A 17,343-nucleotide genomic window follows, 5' to 3' on the forward strand; every position below is an offset into this window, starting at 1 on the left:
GAGAGAGCCCAGCTGAGAAGCTGCATGTGTGTTGGCCGCTGCCGTTGTTCTTTTATATTGAAGCACTTGAGTTTGTGTGCATGTGAAGCTGTACCGTTGCGCTGTAAAGCGAACAAGTTTTTGAATTTAATAAAATATTCCCTGTGTGGGAATCACCGTCTTCCTCCTTTTGATCCAAATACGAACATCTGTTACAGGCAAATTTATACTAATTAGGCAAACATGCTTTTTAAGTTCCCCTAAAATGATGGCGAAATGCACTGATGTTTTTGTTCTGTTGTTTGTTTGAGAATATTTCTCCTGTTCATGCTTATCCTTGAAATTCTTGACCCTTAAGGAGAACTTGGTTAGTCAAAGAGTGTTGATGGTTGGTTAAAACTAATGTGTAGTTTGGACGTGTACTCTTTATTTATTGATTTTCCTCAACAAACTAATTTTAAAATGATGCCACACATAGTATAAACTCAGCCTTCATTCATCTAGGGTGCTTTAGATAGTTCAGGAGAACAAAAGTTCAGCTTCTTCTATTGTATAAATTAGGCTTTAGATATCTGCCATAGTCATGGAAAACCTCAATCTAAAAAGTCATGAAAAAGTTATGAAAGTTTCTATGGTCATTATATCTTTCTCTAGTTATACTCTGTTCTAAACAATTGCATTGGCTAGAAATTGCTGTTTGTGAGTGCAATTGCTGTAAAATTATTATTTTTTTTTAATCATTCAGTTTCAGTATCCTAATTTATTAATCATGAATGACTGTAAAAGTCATGAAAAAGCACAAAACCCCATATCCAACATCTTGGAGTGGAGTTTTGTGTTCCTTGCCACAGTCACCTTTGGCTTGCTCACTGGGGGTTTAAATACAGGTTTAAATACAAATAATATATATATATATATATATATATATATATATATATATATATATATATATATATATATATATTAAGGCATAATCTACAATCACCTATTCATCAAACTGCACAATGATGACATAACAGCTTTATTTTCTGTCATAGCATAGTTTTATGTAAAGCTGCTTTGAAACAATGTGTGTTGTGAAATGTGCTAAACAAATAAATATTACTTGACTGACTTGACATGAAAATTAATTATCAAAATGTGTGGGAACCCTGGTCTTAACTCTTGGCAGTCCAGTCAAATTATGAGTCAAGAAAATTATCCTAAAAAAATCGCAGTTCTGTTGTAAACTGCACATTTTGTCAAATCCAGGTATTGTGTGCATACAGATAATGTGCATGCTATACACATTACACATACAATATTCTGCAGAAATAGTAAGAGTAGCATGGTGCTATGCTATTCTGAACATAATAAAAAAACAAAATAAAAAAATAAAAAAGACATAAATTGCTAAATACAGATGTTATACGTAGACTACAGTGTAATCAATATCAACAGATATTGCATTACAAACCAGAACATTCTTGCAAAGGTGTAGGGTTCAAAATTCTGAGATGTTTTAAAATGTCACTGATTCTACTTTTGTGCATCTTGACATTGGCCTTTTCATTTGAGTGTGGTATATTGTTATCCAACAATTGATTTTATGTTACATTGATTTTATGTTTCACCAGCCAGTACCAGCCAGAACGACTGGTGTAAATTAAATGTTAATGGGTGTATTTCCACAGGCTACAGATCGTGAGTTGGATCCCATCACCTACTGGATAGAGAGCGGAGACCAGCAGCACATCTTCAATCTATCACGAACGTAAGTTTTCATTAATAATAAAAGCGTTAATATATTTGTATATATAAAAATTATATATCCCTATTTTGTGATACACTGCCTGGTCAAAAAAAAGAAAAAAAAAAAAAAAAAGAAAAAAGTAGCCATTTGGATTTAAATAAGCAGATACTTAAGATCCTATGATTGGATCATTATTACAGTGTTTCAGCTTGCAACAATTCTTTTAACCCTAACTGATGCAGTGTGTAGCTTCTCATTTCATAAACAACCATGTCGGAAGACGTATCCTGTGGTCGTGGAAAAGATGTTACTGTGTTTCAAAAGGGGAAAATTATTGGCCTGCATCAAGCAAAGAAAACAACTAAGGAGATAGATGAAATCACTGGAATTGGGTTAAGAACTGTCCAACGCATTATTAAAACATGGAAGGATAGTGGTGAACCATCAGCTTCATGGAAGGAATGTGTTTGGAAAACAAATCTTGAATGATCGTGATCGGAGATCACTAAAACTATTGGTGAAGTCACATTGTAAAAAATCGACAGTAGAATTCATGGCTATGTTTAATAGTTAAAGCAGGAGTATTTCCACATGCACAATGCAACAAGAACTTACAGGAATGGGACTAAACAACTGTTTGGCCACAAGAAAGCCACTTGTTAGTGAGGCTAATCAGAAAACATGACTTCACTTTGCTAGGGAGCATAAAGATTGGACTGTGGAGGCATGGAAAAAGGTCATGTGGTCTGATAAGTCCAGATTTACCCTATTCCAAAGCAATGGTTGCATCAGGGTAAGAAGGGAAGCACATGAAGTGATGCACCCATCATGCATAGTGCCCACTGTACAAGCCTCTGGAGGCATTGTTATGATCTGGGGTTGCTTCAGTTGGTCAGGTCTAGGCTCAGCAGCGTTATGCGGCAATAAAATGAAGTCAGCTAACTACCTGAATGTACTGAATGAGCAGGTTATCCCATCAATTGATTTTTTCTTCCCTGACAGCACAGGCATATTCCAGGAGGACAATGCCAAGATTCATCGGGCTCAAATTGTGAAAGTGTGGTCCAGGGAGCATGAGGAATGATTTTCACACATGAATTGGCCACCACAGAGTACTGACCTTAACCCCATTGAAAGTCTTTGTGATGTTGTTGAGAAGACTTTACGGAGTGGTTCGACTCTCCCGTCATAAATACAAGATCTCGGCCAAAAATTAATGCAACTCTGGATGGAAATAAATGTGTTGACATTGCATAACAATGCCACAACAAATGCCACAAAAAAATGCGTGCCGTAATTAAAGCTAAAGGCGGTCCAATGAAATATTAGTGTATGTGACTTTTTTTTTGGCCAGGCAGTGTATGATTCCCAGTTAAACATGAATAAATGACTTAAGGTGTATGAAGCACACATACGCCTTAAGAAGTTTGACAATTAATCGTAAATCCTCTAAAATAGTTACATCATAATTGTGATTATTTTTTTGACAATTAATCGTCAGCTAAATTTCATAATCCTGACAGCCCTAATGTCATATGGTCTGGTCTGGTCTTGTCTTGTCTGGTCTCATGTGATCTTGTCTTGCCTCATCTAGTCTTGTCTCGCCTCATCTGGTCTCATTTGGTATTGTCTTGTCTGATCTCATCTGGTCTTGTTTGGTCTCTTCTCATTGCGCCTCACCTCTTTTCATCTCATTAGGTCTTGACTCTATTTGTCTCATCTGGTCTTGTCTCGCCTCAGCTGGTCTCATCTTGTCTCTTCACACCTCAATTCCCTCTTCTTATCTGGTCTTGTCTCTTCTGGTCTCATCTGGTCTTGTCTTGTCTGGTCTCATCTGGTCTTGTTTCACCTCTTCTCTTCATGCCTCACCTTGTCACTTCTTAACTCATCAGGTCTTATCTGCTCTTTTCTAGTCTGGTCTCATCTGGTCTTGGCTTTTCTAGCCTCACCTCAACTCATCTCTCCTCCTCTTCCCTTCTATTTTATTGTTAGTAAATGTTAAAATCATCAATAATGTGATTGGAAAGAATGGCAGAATTATTGATCCATTTTACAAAGAAATTTCTTTCTGTTGAAGAAACAGCAAAAGTCGTTAAAAAGTCATTGAAAAAAGGATATTAAAATTTAAAGACTTTGCCTTGAATGCCATGTGGCCTCCTTGAGGTTTGTGAGCCCGAAAGAAAAGAGAATCCTGCCACTGAAGTGTTTTATACGACTGATTCACAGGCTTCAGAGGACACGTTCAATATCGCTTTTGTAGGGGTCAGCTAAGGAGGAATTTAAAAAACACACAGGCACACACACACACACACACACACACACACACACACACACACACATACACACACACATGATCAAGCAGAACAGCAGCCTGTTCCTTCTGCTGTGTGTGACTGCAATGTTAACAGAATCCGTCTGTCTTACGACGCTCTCTCTCAACACACACACACACACACAAGCTCACTATAGGAGGAACCTGGTTATTTGCAGGAATCCTGTTAGTCTAGAGGTGATAATGGTGTCCCTATGGCTAGCGTTTCAGCATGGAGGATCACAGATGATGGTTTATTAGTTGGTCGGGCAGTATGTTAGATTTTAAGGCAATACTTGTTGTTTTTTCTTGTTTTAAGTATAAACCTCATAAAATTTTGTTCGATTTAAAAAAAAAAAAAAAAAAAAAAAAAGACTTAATATCTTATGATTTTGCTTCTCAAGTAAATGTATCTTTTTTTAAGGATGTTTAGATATTTTTCCTGGAATACACCAAACCCTTAAAACTGGTTCCAAACTATGGGATCAAAATCCCGTCAAAATTATTACGGTCACGGATCCAAAAATTATAAGCGTGAGTCAAAAAATAAAAAGTGCAGATCAAAATAATAAGCGCAGATCAAAAAATAACAAGCCTGAATCAAAAATATATAAACACATTTAAAATATGCTGCAAAAAAAAAAAAAAAAAAAAGAAAAAAAAAGAAAACAGAAATATTAAAGCGAAGTCATCAGAATTGCAAACAAAATCATGTTTTCCTTGGTTATATTAATGTTTTTTGTGCTCTCTGACAATTTAGCTCATATTTTCATTTTTTTTTTTTTTTTTGTACGCTTACGCTGTATTTTTCTTTGCTTTTGTTTCCAAGTTCTGCGCTTGGTTTTCCAAAACTTGTAGAGTTTCATGTAAATCAGGGGGCGTTTTGCGTCCCCATTGTTCCACTAGTTCTTGATCGACAGCTCCTCCTCTAGCCAATCATTCAAAGAGGGGAGGTGACGTCACTCCAATGCGACTCCGACGGCTGCTGCTCAATCGCAGGATGGTAGATGAAGATGGGTAACCGTCAGTTGGCTGTCAGGAAATACTTGTTTGTATATTGCTTTGCAGGCTCTTTGTGCCTCACCCAAACAGGAGTATCCTATTAAATTTACACAAAGATACATCAACTTTATATATTGTAAACACAGTTACTGAAGTACTGAAGGTTGGGGGAAAGGATTGCACTCAATTACAAAAATGTGTTATGTCCAAAAGGGTCTTATCTGGTGGCCAGCTGACAGAATAAAATCCAGATCCCGACACCAAGGCCTATTACAATACTGATGAATGTAGAAATGCTTACATATAATTAGACTTTTTTTTTCATTGTATAAAAAATCTAAAAGGTGTACATTATTGCTGACACATACATGCACACTTGGAGTTGGTTGTATGACTGTATGTCATTTGCTTCAAATGTTATTGAAGTTGTATACTCTATATCAGGGGTCGGGAACCTTTTTTCACTAAGGAACCAATTCTTTAATTTTTGGTTGATGCATTTTTTCGAAAGAGCCGTAGCACTAACAAATTATTTACTATTTTCAAAAACAGTTTTTTCAATAAAATAAAATGTGTATCTTGCCCATAGTCTATACTCAAAAACACAAAAACAAACAAATATGCAAAAATATATAGGTAACATGTTGCAATATGGAATTGTGTACACGTGTTTGTGCGGGTCTCCATAAAATGACTTTTACAATTGTTCATGAAAAAGTTAACTTCCCTTTTGGGCTGGGCAATATGTAAAAATATATTAACGATTATAGCTTTTAAAATATCTCAATATCTGATTATAAGGGTCAGTGAATATTTCTGCTTTATTGATTTTGCTTTAAAAATTACATTAATTTATTGAAACTCAAAAAAATTCAAATTGCACTTTAAATAAAAAAAAATTAAAAAAAAAATAAAAAACTATTAAAATAACTAAATGATTAAAAAATCTTATATAATTTATAACCACCTCCCCAAATCCAAACATTTACAATCTCCAATGGCCCCATTTGCCATCACACAAGCATCAACGACACAAGATGAAAAATTACTAATAGCTACAAATTAAGAATTAAAGACAATTATAAATGTAAAGATAATTATAATAATCATCATAATAAATAAGCCTAATAAATTCCCTTGTGTTCCCAAAAAATGCTGCAAAATGTGTGTTCTTATCGAATGTGTTTGCATTGCGTTTTGGTAATACAGTTAATGCTGTCTAAAGAAAAGAAAATAGAACTCAATTTTAGGTTCAAGGTGAACGTGTCTTGTATTACTTTATGACTTAATCACTTTTGTCTTTGTTTCTTTAATACACAGATACCTGTATATATTACTGAACCTGTAGAGTTGCATTTGCAATGTGTAAGAGCGAACTGCTCCGTGGAAATAAAGCAAACTAAACTCGCAGCACCTCACGAGATGATAGGAGATCAATTGCAGCATTCTCATAGACAGCATTATTCTTGCAAACAGTTTTCATTCAAATGAAACAGAGAAAAAGGGGTGATAACTCTTTACATGCGCTTGTTCCACGAGACAGAGTCCCGTTGCACGTCTCTGAACAAACAGTGAATCAGACATGAGCATTGACGGCTTTTCTTTTGTCTGTTCTTAAAAATACAATAAAGTTTCTTCAAGCACGTGTCTTTGTGACTAACAACATTTCTTGTCATGTGTAACTCCGAGACGTCTTACAGGTCACCCACCTTTTGCGGGTAGATGAGCAAAATTACTCACGCATGAAATACCTGCATTTGGACAAGGAGCTCGCGAACTGGACTGAGCCTCGCCGCATTTGGAGGGTGGTGTGTGCTATGTCACACCCTGGGTGCACGTAAAAAAAAAACAAACGTTTATAAAATCGCTCGTAGAAAATGCTCTTAACAGCTAATATCAATAGTTATTGGGAAACGAGGCCCAGAACTCTATGAATGCGCGTGTCTTGGAGAAGCGCTTTCATTGCACTCGTAAATAGGAGAGCTCACTGCGCACACATCAAATCAGACGCACATCTGCAGCTTTTCTTTCATCTGTTCTTCCAAATATAATCACAAACACGCGTCTTTGTGTCTAGTCTTACAGGTCGCCTTCCACAGTGGCTGGTACATAATCTCCGCATGAAAATCCGCATTTGGCGGGAGTTCATTTCAAACCTTGTTCACCAGGTGTAGGCTGTACGACAGTTTTGGGAGAAAGGAAATCAAAACAGTTTCATTGACTTCAAGCTTTACAATCGCACCCACACTTTCTGCAGGAAAATTATCTCTAGAAAGTTTTAAAAGATCATGTGTTGGTGAATGGTGAGACACCGGCGAGCCACTTGAGGCTCGCGAGCCAAAGGTTCTCGACCCCTGCTCTATATTTTGGAAATGTTTGTAAATGTTTTGGATATGTATGCTTCAATGTTGCCTGTATCTTTAGAGACGGTCCCTAAATTTGTGACTATTTGTGAATAAAGAACGTCCAATGTCAAGCCAACTTTATTGCATTATTTATTGACGTGGGGACGCTTGGTCACTTGTTTCTGATTTTGCTGCAGTATCGTGGAAAAGGAAACTACATGTAGCCGTGCCAATGATGCCAACTTAGGATCAGTACATAACGGCACATTCAGCAACATGGGAAAGCAGATCGAGTTGGGTTCTGAATTCATGACTACATTGGTACAGCTAGTAAAAACATGCATCAAACATCCACACCAACCCAGCCTTGTTTTTTAATTTTTTTTATTTTATTTTTTTAGATATGCAGCCAATAACTACAAGTAAGTCTTAAATAATGCCTAAACTAAAGATTCTGCTAACTAAATTCAGCTACTCGGACAACACATTGTTTCCTAGAGCTGGCAGAAAATACTCAAAACAGACACAAGCAGCATATCTATCAACCACAAATATAGTTATATTCAATTACCTGTGATTGTCCAGGATTTGCCAACTGACGGTTATCCATCTTCATCTACCATCCTGCGATTGAACAGCAGCCGTTGGCGTCACATTGGAGTGACGTCACCTCCTCTCTTCAAATGATTGGCTAGAGGAGGAACTGTTGATCAAGAACTAGTGGACCAATGGGGATGAGAAAAGCTCCCTGATTTACACGAAACTCTATTCACAAGTTTTGTAAAACCAAGCGCAGAACTTGGAAACAAAAGCAAAATAATGAAATTATGAGCAAAATTGTCAGAGAGCACAAAAAACATTAATATAACCAAGGAAAACGTGATTTTGTTTGCAATTTTGATGACTTTGCTTTCATTTTTCTTTTTTTTTCTTTTTTTTTTTTTTTTTGCAGCATATTTTAAATGTGTTTTTATATATTTTTGATTCATGCTTGTTATTTTTTGATCTGCGCTAATTATTTTGATCTGAGCTTATTATTTTGTTCTGCGCTTTTTATAAATTTGTGCGCTTATTATTTTTTATCTGCTCTTTTTATTTTTTAATTCACACTTATTATTTTGGGATCCGTGACCATAATACTTTTGACAGGATTTTTATCCCATACCAAACCCATATGTCAGTGGAACACAAAATGAGATGTTAGGCAGAATGTTAGCCTCAGTCACCATTCAGTATCATTGTATGGGGAAAAGGTGCAATGAAAGTGAATGGTGACAGAGATTAACATACTACCTAACATCTCCACATCTTCAAAGTCATATGGGTTTGGAAAAATATGAGGGTGAGCACTCATATTGACTTTGCGTTGTGTGTGTTAATGGGTGTGTTTTGTGTCTGTTCAGTATAGGTCTTCTGCTGCTGGCCAAACCTCTAGATAGAGAGACCACTGAACAGTATCACCTTATTGTCACTGCATCTGACGGCCACCCAGGAGGGGTGAGACTCAATACATCCTATAATTTCACCTCTCTGCTCTACACAACACCACTAACTGAAGTTGCTTTACATATATTTTCACAAATGCAAAGTAAACAAATAACAACCTCAAAAAAGACAAAATTTCATATTTAATGTTGTGTCATTAGTTCATTATATTCCCTTTGCATTACTGTCAAAAAACTCTCACCTTTTTAAAAGAACATTTACTTGGGTGTTATCAGCTTGCCTACTCTAATGAGAGAACATTAACAAACAGAGGAATGTTGATGTGCAAAATAACTGCACAAAGCTCATTTATCAAACACAGGCTCCTATCTTCTGGAGGTGGGGAGTTTTGGTGGGGTTTTGATAGTCATTTGAATAGTCATAAATGTCTTTCAAGACTATAAATCTGTGCCCTATAAATCTCATTTTGGAAAACACTCACTGTGTAACATGACTGGGGAAAATGTCTTCAAAATTGTCTGGACAGTTTATCTGGTCCAGATGATTAAGACAACAAAGATAATTAAATCATTTTAATTTCAGGTAATTTCATGTTGTTATGTGCAAACTGGTCAAAACTGAAGTGTGTAATTTCTTTGATGTTACAATATTTTCTTTGATCCCAGCTCAATATGCAGAGTATACAGTACGTAAGCCATTTGTACTTTAGCTTGATTTCCCCAAAATGTCTAAACACTTTGACGCTATCAACCAGGGGTGCGTTTCCCAAAATTCAACCAACCAACATAGTTCAAAGATTTGGTGTTTCCTGAAACTGTAGTTCCAACGAACATTTGCATACAGCTCCAGCTCTTTACCTGTGTTTAGAAGCATAGTTCATTGTTTGCTGTGTGGACATTATTTCACTAGTCTCAGGCTTCTATATCTTGTCCTCCATCTTTATCTTTCATTCTGTCAACACTTTGACCACGTTTACATGCATTTAAGAAAACGGCTTATTCCAGGGGTTTGCAGAAAAGCAGTGTTTTGAAACGTCACGTAAACACGAATGCAGCCATTTAAGGGATTAAAGTCTATTAAGAGAAAGTGAACACAGCTTTTATGTGTTTATGTTACCATAAGTATCGTTTATATATTTTTGAAAAGTGCGCATGTGTGTATACGCTCAAGTGTGTCGGGGGTACACCAAAGTTTGATGTAGAGGGAAACCCATCTATTGCAGCGTATTACTTAGTGCACGCCGCTTTCCTGTCTTCAGTGGCTTTCTCACATTAAACTGCTTTCTGGTGTATGTGTAAATGAGCATTTATCATTTAATATTCGAGGAAGTTATTAATCCATCCCCCGAGTAACGTCATTAAAGACAGCTATGATGTTGAACCAACGTGGTTCAAACGATGGATGGGCGACATAGTTACTACGGTTTCAGGAATCAGATGAGAATAGCTGGTTAATTTCCCCAAAGATGCATTGAACTCTGGTGGTTAAGCAGTGAGTTACATCAATGTATGGGAAATGCACCCCAGCATAGTATAGCAAATTTGACTCAATTTTATTCCGTCCAATGGATGACGAGGGATTGTTTGTAACTAGGGTTGGGAACCGAGAACCGGTTCTTGTTCAGAAACAGTTCTCCAGTGTGCAATTTTCCGTTGATGTGGCTGGAACACCATTCTGAAATACTCGGACAATGTTTCCAGCAACACATCTCTGCAGCAGTGCTGCCCTCTACTGACTCTACAGCATAAAACACACAGCTCTACCAGTGTATTTGATTCCCGATCAAGCGAGTCTCGAGCCGGCTCTTTTGAATCTAAAGCACGAAACATACACGCTTCCAGTATAGTTCGATTCCTGAAATAATTATTTAAAGGAGCTGGTTCTTTTGAATCTACAGCGCAAAACATAAAGTGCTTCCATTACAAGTAATCTTATACTGATGTGCAAGTTATGAATGTCCAACTGGAAATTAGAAAAGAACTGTTGAAGTCTCACAAGCCTGAAGTACAACATTAGGCTCCATGACACAGTCTAAACTGTCTCTGGAACTGTTACTTTTTATTTAATAATGACCTGTGTCTCTATTAAATCAAGCAGTGCAGTTACTGAGTGGTTGTTCATGTGTCAGTGTATAATTATAGATACACGAGTTTTGATGTAATAAGTGGAATTTTATAAAATAATAATTGAATTTTTGAAATATGCCATCACATTTCTTGTTGGTTTAGATTTTTTTTATTTAAAATATAATTAGTATCTATTATTGGATTGTAATTATGTCTCTAAAAAGTCTGCAGATACACCTTTTACAAGAACTGTATTAAATGAATTTCTGATTGGTTATATCTGCTCTGTAGAAATCGTCTTGGTTACTGATATAACCTCTGTTCCCTGATGGAGGGAACGAGACGTTAAGTCGATGTAGTGACACTAGGGGTTCGATCTTGAGAGCCTCAATCACCTTTGCTTAAAATAGAAAAGGCCAATGAAAATTGGCAAGTGGAATTTGCATGCCACTCTCCGCCCCAGACATACAGGTATAAAAGGAGATGGCATGCATCACTCATACAGATTTATGCTGAGGAGCCGATAGAGAGTTCCGGCCATGTCAGTGGCCGGTTCAGCGCTGCGGCAGGAGGGACACAATGTCTCGTTCCCTCCATCAGGGAACAGAGGTTACATCAGTAACCAAGACTACAGGTGGTGTCTTAACTGATTGCTGTTAAGAAATGTCCCGCCAAGCACTTTTCTAGAATAGTGCTGGGAAGTGCTCTTCCCTCTCCAGGAAGGAGGGCACTACGGAGACCACATCCTGCTGAAGGGAGTTAGCATGTGGAGAATACCTCACATGGACTTACCAATGGGGAAGTTCACATATGGAACGATGCCATAGGAGGACCCTATCTATAGAGAGGGTATGCAGCACAGTGGCAGAGGCAGAGAAAGCTCTGACGAGGAGAAACACAGGATCCACCTAAGGGGAACCAAACAGTGGAAACTCATCATACAGGATTACCAAAGGGGAATTACCACGCATGGATCACTGAGCCCGAGCACACAGGCTCACCTGAAAAGGGGAATGCCACGAGTACTGGGCCTGGTGGGGTCACTCCTCCGTCGAGTTCGTCACCTGAAGAGTGCTAAAGAATTAAAGAGGCATCCGGAGTTCGCCAGAACGGGGAACTGTAGTGGACACAAACCACACATTATCACCTTTGAAAAAGGGGAAAGGTGCAATGCAAGCGGTACACCCAACTGGCCGCCCGGTCTACCTGCTGTTACCGGGTCTATGTATAGGTTATAAAACCTCGCAAAGGTATTGGGTATAGCCCAACCCGCAGCTCTGCATATGTCTGCAAGAGAGGCCTCCTTGCCAGTGCCCAGGAGGACGCAACAACTCTAGTGGAGTGCGCCCAGACTCCCAAGGGGCACGGCAAGTCCTGAGACTGGTATGCGAGGAAAATGGCATCCACAATCCAATGGGCTAATCTCTGCTTGGAGACAGCTTTCCCCTTCTGCTGTCTTTCAAAACAGACAAAGAGCTGCTCCGAGCACCTAAAGCTCTGCGTGCGGTCCAGATAGATGCGCAGAGCGCTAACTGGACACAGCAACGACAAGGTCGGGTCTTCCTCCTCTGAAGGGAGCGCTTGCAGGTTCACCACCTAGTCCCGAAAAGGTGTGGTGGGAACTTTGGGCACATAACCGGGCCGGGGTCTCAAGATCACGTGAGAGTGTGCCGGCCCGAACTTCAGGCATTTGCTGGTAACAGAGAGCCTCATCCTGCGCTCTACCGCCCGTGGGCGGGAGCTCAGAAGATTAGTCCACTTCCGATAGCAGAAGCCCACCCTCCGATGCTGCAACCGAAAGCTCATCCTTATCGCGAGCTGCAAACGACACATTAAACCCTCGCTGAGGCGGACCGCCTGCATTGCTCAACAGCTCATCTGGACAGAATGAGCATGCTGGTGGGATGGGAGGTCCGCGGGGGCTGAGCTGGCGGAAGCGCTCCCATGTCCACATCCAGATCGCCCACGGTGCTGCCCAGGACGGACCAGGTTGGGGAGCAGCCGCAGTGGCTCCTTGCTTCACTCATGGGCATGTTCTCGCAATGAGAACACAACCCTTCCATGAAAGCCACCTCGGTGTGCTGGCACCCCAGACACTCGAGGCAGATTTCATGGGTATCCAGAGGGGAGAGATAACGGCCACATCCAGTAGTGCAAACACGGAAGGACATTTTTAAAAAGACGCCAAGCATTTGAGCGAGCTCTTTTAGAAGGAAAATATACTTTTTCTTGAATGTACTCTTTTAGCACCTGCAGACTCAGGCTGTCGAAGCGCCCAGGGGAAGCACAGCACTCAACCGTGGGATGGTGTAAAAATCCAGCAGCGTAGCAAGAGGTGAGAGGATGAACACACACACACATGCATTCGGCTCCGAAGAAAAAATCTGAATGAATGATGCACGCCATCTCCTTTTACACCCATATGTCCGGGGCGGAGAGTGGCATGCAAATTCCACTTGCCAATTTTCATTGACCTTTTCTATTTTAAGCAAAGGTGATTGGGGCTCTCAAGATCGAACACCTAATGTCACTACATCGACACAACGTCGAGTGAGTGACAGACAGGGAACTGAAATGATCTCATTATTTGGTAACAGACAGCAGAGGGTAGTAAATGCAATAAGAATTGCATTTCTCATTTCAAATAATTCTTTTAAAAAAAGGTACTAAAATAATTACTGGAATCGATACTGGAATCGTCAAGGAACCGGAATTGTTAAGAGGAATCGGAACCAGAATCATAAAATTCTTTACGATTCCCAACCATTTTTGTAACACCTGTTTGAAAACAGTCGCTATTTTTGCAGTTTTATTTGGTGAAGCTAGAGATGGAGTTCCACACTTCAGCTTTCATTCATTTATTTCACCTGTCCTCTGCCTCTAAAAGCATCATATGACGTTAATGAAATATTCACTACACACTGTTCCTGAGATGAAACGAGCTTTAATGCTATTTTCAGCTTCAAGAGACATTTTCAACTTATCTTTAGTTGAGTATTCCTGTGTTTGTGCCTCTCAGCGCACACTGAATGACTCTGCACATCATTCTTCATTATGTAGCTACCTGATAATTTTTTGCCAAATCAACAAATCCATCTTTGAATGCAAATTTCCCTATTCAGAATAATTTTCTTTTGCATTTTTTTATTTTTAATTTTTATAATAGATTTTTCATGCACATCTCCGTCCCACTGAGATATGATTTTGAATGATCGGTTGAATTTGTATTCATCACTGTGTGCTACTAAACTTTTAAGCCCCAGGAAGTCAATTGCTGATGATTTAATTACGCCTTTGCAAATGTGTTGCTGAAATGGAGTCAGAAACTAAATGGTGACACTCTTTTTTTAAGCAGTCATTTTCAGTATTTAAAAAGGCAACAAAAAACACAGATAGACAGCGGCAGAGTGAATGTTAGAGTGAAGGGATGATCTAGCGTTCTTTTGAACTGTCAGAGTTGTGCTGAAAGTTGTGCTTTTTTGTACTTTTATATGCACACACACACACACAATTTTTTTTTTACTAATTTGTTACAGACACCTTCATCTGAACTTACCTTAATTAATAGTTGCAAGTCATTTAGGCAAGTATGACATGATCTTGAATCAACATCATTTGTTGGTCATCGAAGAACATTTTTATCAAACAAGCATTGCTGTAATCCTATCCACAACCCTAATCTACACCTAAAATCATCAAATGATTGGTTAAGAATGTTGTTTAAGCCCCTAACGCCAACCATCAACCTAACACCATAAAATGTGATTGGTTGATAAGAATGCTGTTTTCCAGGACCAACAAGGATTTGGATCTAATATAATTTCGTACTTGACTAAATCATACTAGTTGCAATAATTTAAATACAACTGGTATATAATTCATCTGTATCTGCAGACTTCCACTGCTACAGTCATCATTGTCGTCACAGATGTTAATGACAATGATCCCACCTTTGACCTCACTCTACTCAGAAACCTGACAGTGCAGGAGGAAGAGGCCAATGTGCTTGTTGGTCAAGTCAGGGTAAGTACCATAAAAAGTAAATAAAGGTCTTTTAATTTGTGTCACTTTTAGTTTACAACTTTATTAATCCCCACAGGACAATTGAAAGTAGGTCTACATAGGTGCTTTTACACAAATGTTTCCCAAAATTATGGAATCATCTTGTAGGAATTATCTGAAAATTGGGCTGTCTTCACAAGTGGTCACTTTCACTTCACATAGTGTTACTTTTTGCTATGGATACACTGTTATCAGATACTTTTAATTTTAATGTTTAATGTGAAAGCTTAAAACATCACTATCCAGAAACTTGAGACACTATATATATATATATATATATATATATATATATATATATATATATATATATATATATATATATATATATATATATATATATATATATATATATATATATATATATGTATTTATTTTTTCATTAGTTTAACAATTAGCCCTAAGACATATATTTCCATCTGCCCCACCAGCTGCAACTGCTTCTGAGGGTCCTGCTACATTCACACCTGTTGCAGCTTCACCTGTCATGCAGCTCAGATTGTCAAACAGCAATCTGTTTTTCCCTAATAAAGTCATCGGAAATCAGAGTCATTAGTCACCTTACACCTTACTATGATGACTGCCTCTGTTCTGTTCTGCCCTGCCAAGCAGTGTGGATCTTTAATTAGTCTGTTTGATTTATTATGCTTTTGTTGGTTAGAAAGATAATCAATAAAAGACAAAACAGACTTTCATTCACAATGCTGTATTGTCATTCGCTTTGGCATCATGCTTTTCTTTACCGCTCTTTTGTTGTGCTGTGATGTCTTGATCTGTGAGTTTGGCTTTAAAATGATTGACAGGTGGGAGATGGCGTGTCGGTACTTTTGTTTATGGATGAAACAGCTGTGGAAATGTAGTGACATTTATTGCATGTTGCAGTGTTTCCCTATAGAATTCTGCTTATTTTTGTCACCCCCCTAAAAATATTTATTTTATTAAATAAATAAATAGTTACTTATTAAATGTGTTATATTTTTAATGCAGAAATATTTGGTCCTATCTACAGATAAAAACAAAACAAAAAATACTTAAATAAAAAATAAAATAAAAAAACATATATATATATATATATATATATATATATATACACACACTATATGGCCAAAAGTTTGTGGACACCCCCTTCTAATTAACGAATTTGGTTACTCCATTAAATCCAGTAAAGAAAAATCTTAATGTTTCTTTATGTAATGGCTTGGGCTTTGTGTGCAGCTGTTTGGGGATAGCCCTTTTCTGTTCCAGCATGACAGTGCCCCTGTGAACAAAGTGAGGTCCATAAAGAAACGGTTTACTGTGTCTGGCGTGGAAGATTTTTTAAAGCTATTATGATATCTATATTATAAAGATATTATATATATATATTCACTGAAGACTTTATTAGGAACACTTGTACACCTACAGTAATTACTCATTTGATTTATCTTTTTAGCCAATCGCGTGGCAGCAGTGCAATGCATAAAATCAGACAGATACGGGTCAGGAGCTTCAGGTAATGTTCACATCAACCATCAGAATGGGGAAAAAATGTGATCCCAGTGATTTTGACCATGGCATGATTGTTGGTGCCAGACGGGCTGGTTTGAATATTTCTGTAACTGCTGATCTCCTGGGATTTTCACGCACAACAGTCTCTAGAGTTTACTCAGAATGGTGAAAAAAAAAATTAAAATAACAAATAAAAAACATCCAGTGAGCTGCAGTTCTGTGGACGGAAATACCTTGTTGATGAGAGAGGTCAACGCAGAATGGCCAGACTGGTTCGAGCTTACAGAAAGGCTACGGTAACTCAGATAACCAATTGGTACAATTGTATTGAGCAGAATTGCATCTCAGAATGCACAACATGTCACACAATGAGGCGGATGGGCTACAACAGTTGAAGACCACATCTGGCAATTTATTAGGACCATGGTGTTACTAATAAAGTGCTCAGTGAGTGTAAATAACCATCTAAAGACGAATGATTTTGTGAATCATCTTATGTGCCTTTGACTTTTGCACAGATATTATATATCACAATAATATGGTGCCGCAGATGGCTGCTTGAGTGTGGAGCTCTCTTGCATTTTTGTTACTTTTGTTTGTTTGTCATGTTTTTTGTCACTCTTTCCCAATCAGTTTCACCAGGGATGAACTGCTGAATATTTGGCAGAGCATACCTGATAATTTTTTGCCGGTGTTTGATTATTCAGACATTTTATTAGACATCTTAGTTGGAGGTGCAGTTGTGCTCTACAAGCGATCCAAAAGACGCACGTGAGAGAAGCGAGCCGGTGCGCTTGTGAAGCTTCATCAACGTGGCTTTAGGACTCCGCTGCCGAGTATTCATCTGCCGAATGTCTGCTCCCTCGCCAACAAAATGGATGAACTGCTTCTGCTCACTCAAACAAATAAGGACTT

General features: G+C 38.2%; 1 protein-coding gene across 1 annotated transcript in view; it reads left to right on the forward strand.

Moving 5' to 3' along the window:
* Positions 1 to 17,343, forward strand: part of pcdh15a (protocadherin-related 15a) — a 283,761-nt gene that overhangs the window by 159,870 nt on the left and 106,548 nt on the right. Inside the window, exons 17-19 of the mRNA XM_051648198.1 lie at positions 1,653 to 1,732; positions 8,773 to 8,866; positions 14,776 to 14,904. Coding sequence (XP_051504158.1) covers positions 1,653 to 1,732; positions 8,773 to 8,866; positions 14,776 to 14,904 — 303 coding nt within the window. The remainder of the gene's footprint in view (positions 1 to 1,652; positions 1,733 to 8,772; positions 8,867 to 14,775; positions 14,905 to 17,343) is intronic.

The sequence above is a fragment of the Myxocyprinus asiaticus genome, chromosome 21 (assembly GCF_019703515.2).
Source record: "Myxocyprinus asiaticus isolate MX2 ecotype Aquarium Trade chromosome 21, UBuf_Myxa_2, whole genome shotgun sequence".
Taxonomy (NCBI): Eukaryota; Metazoa; Chordata; class Actinopteri; order Cypriniformes; family Catostomidae; genus Myxocyprinus; species Myxocyprinus asiaticus.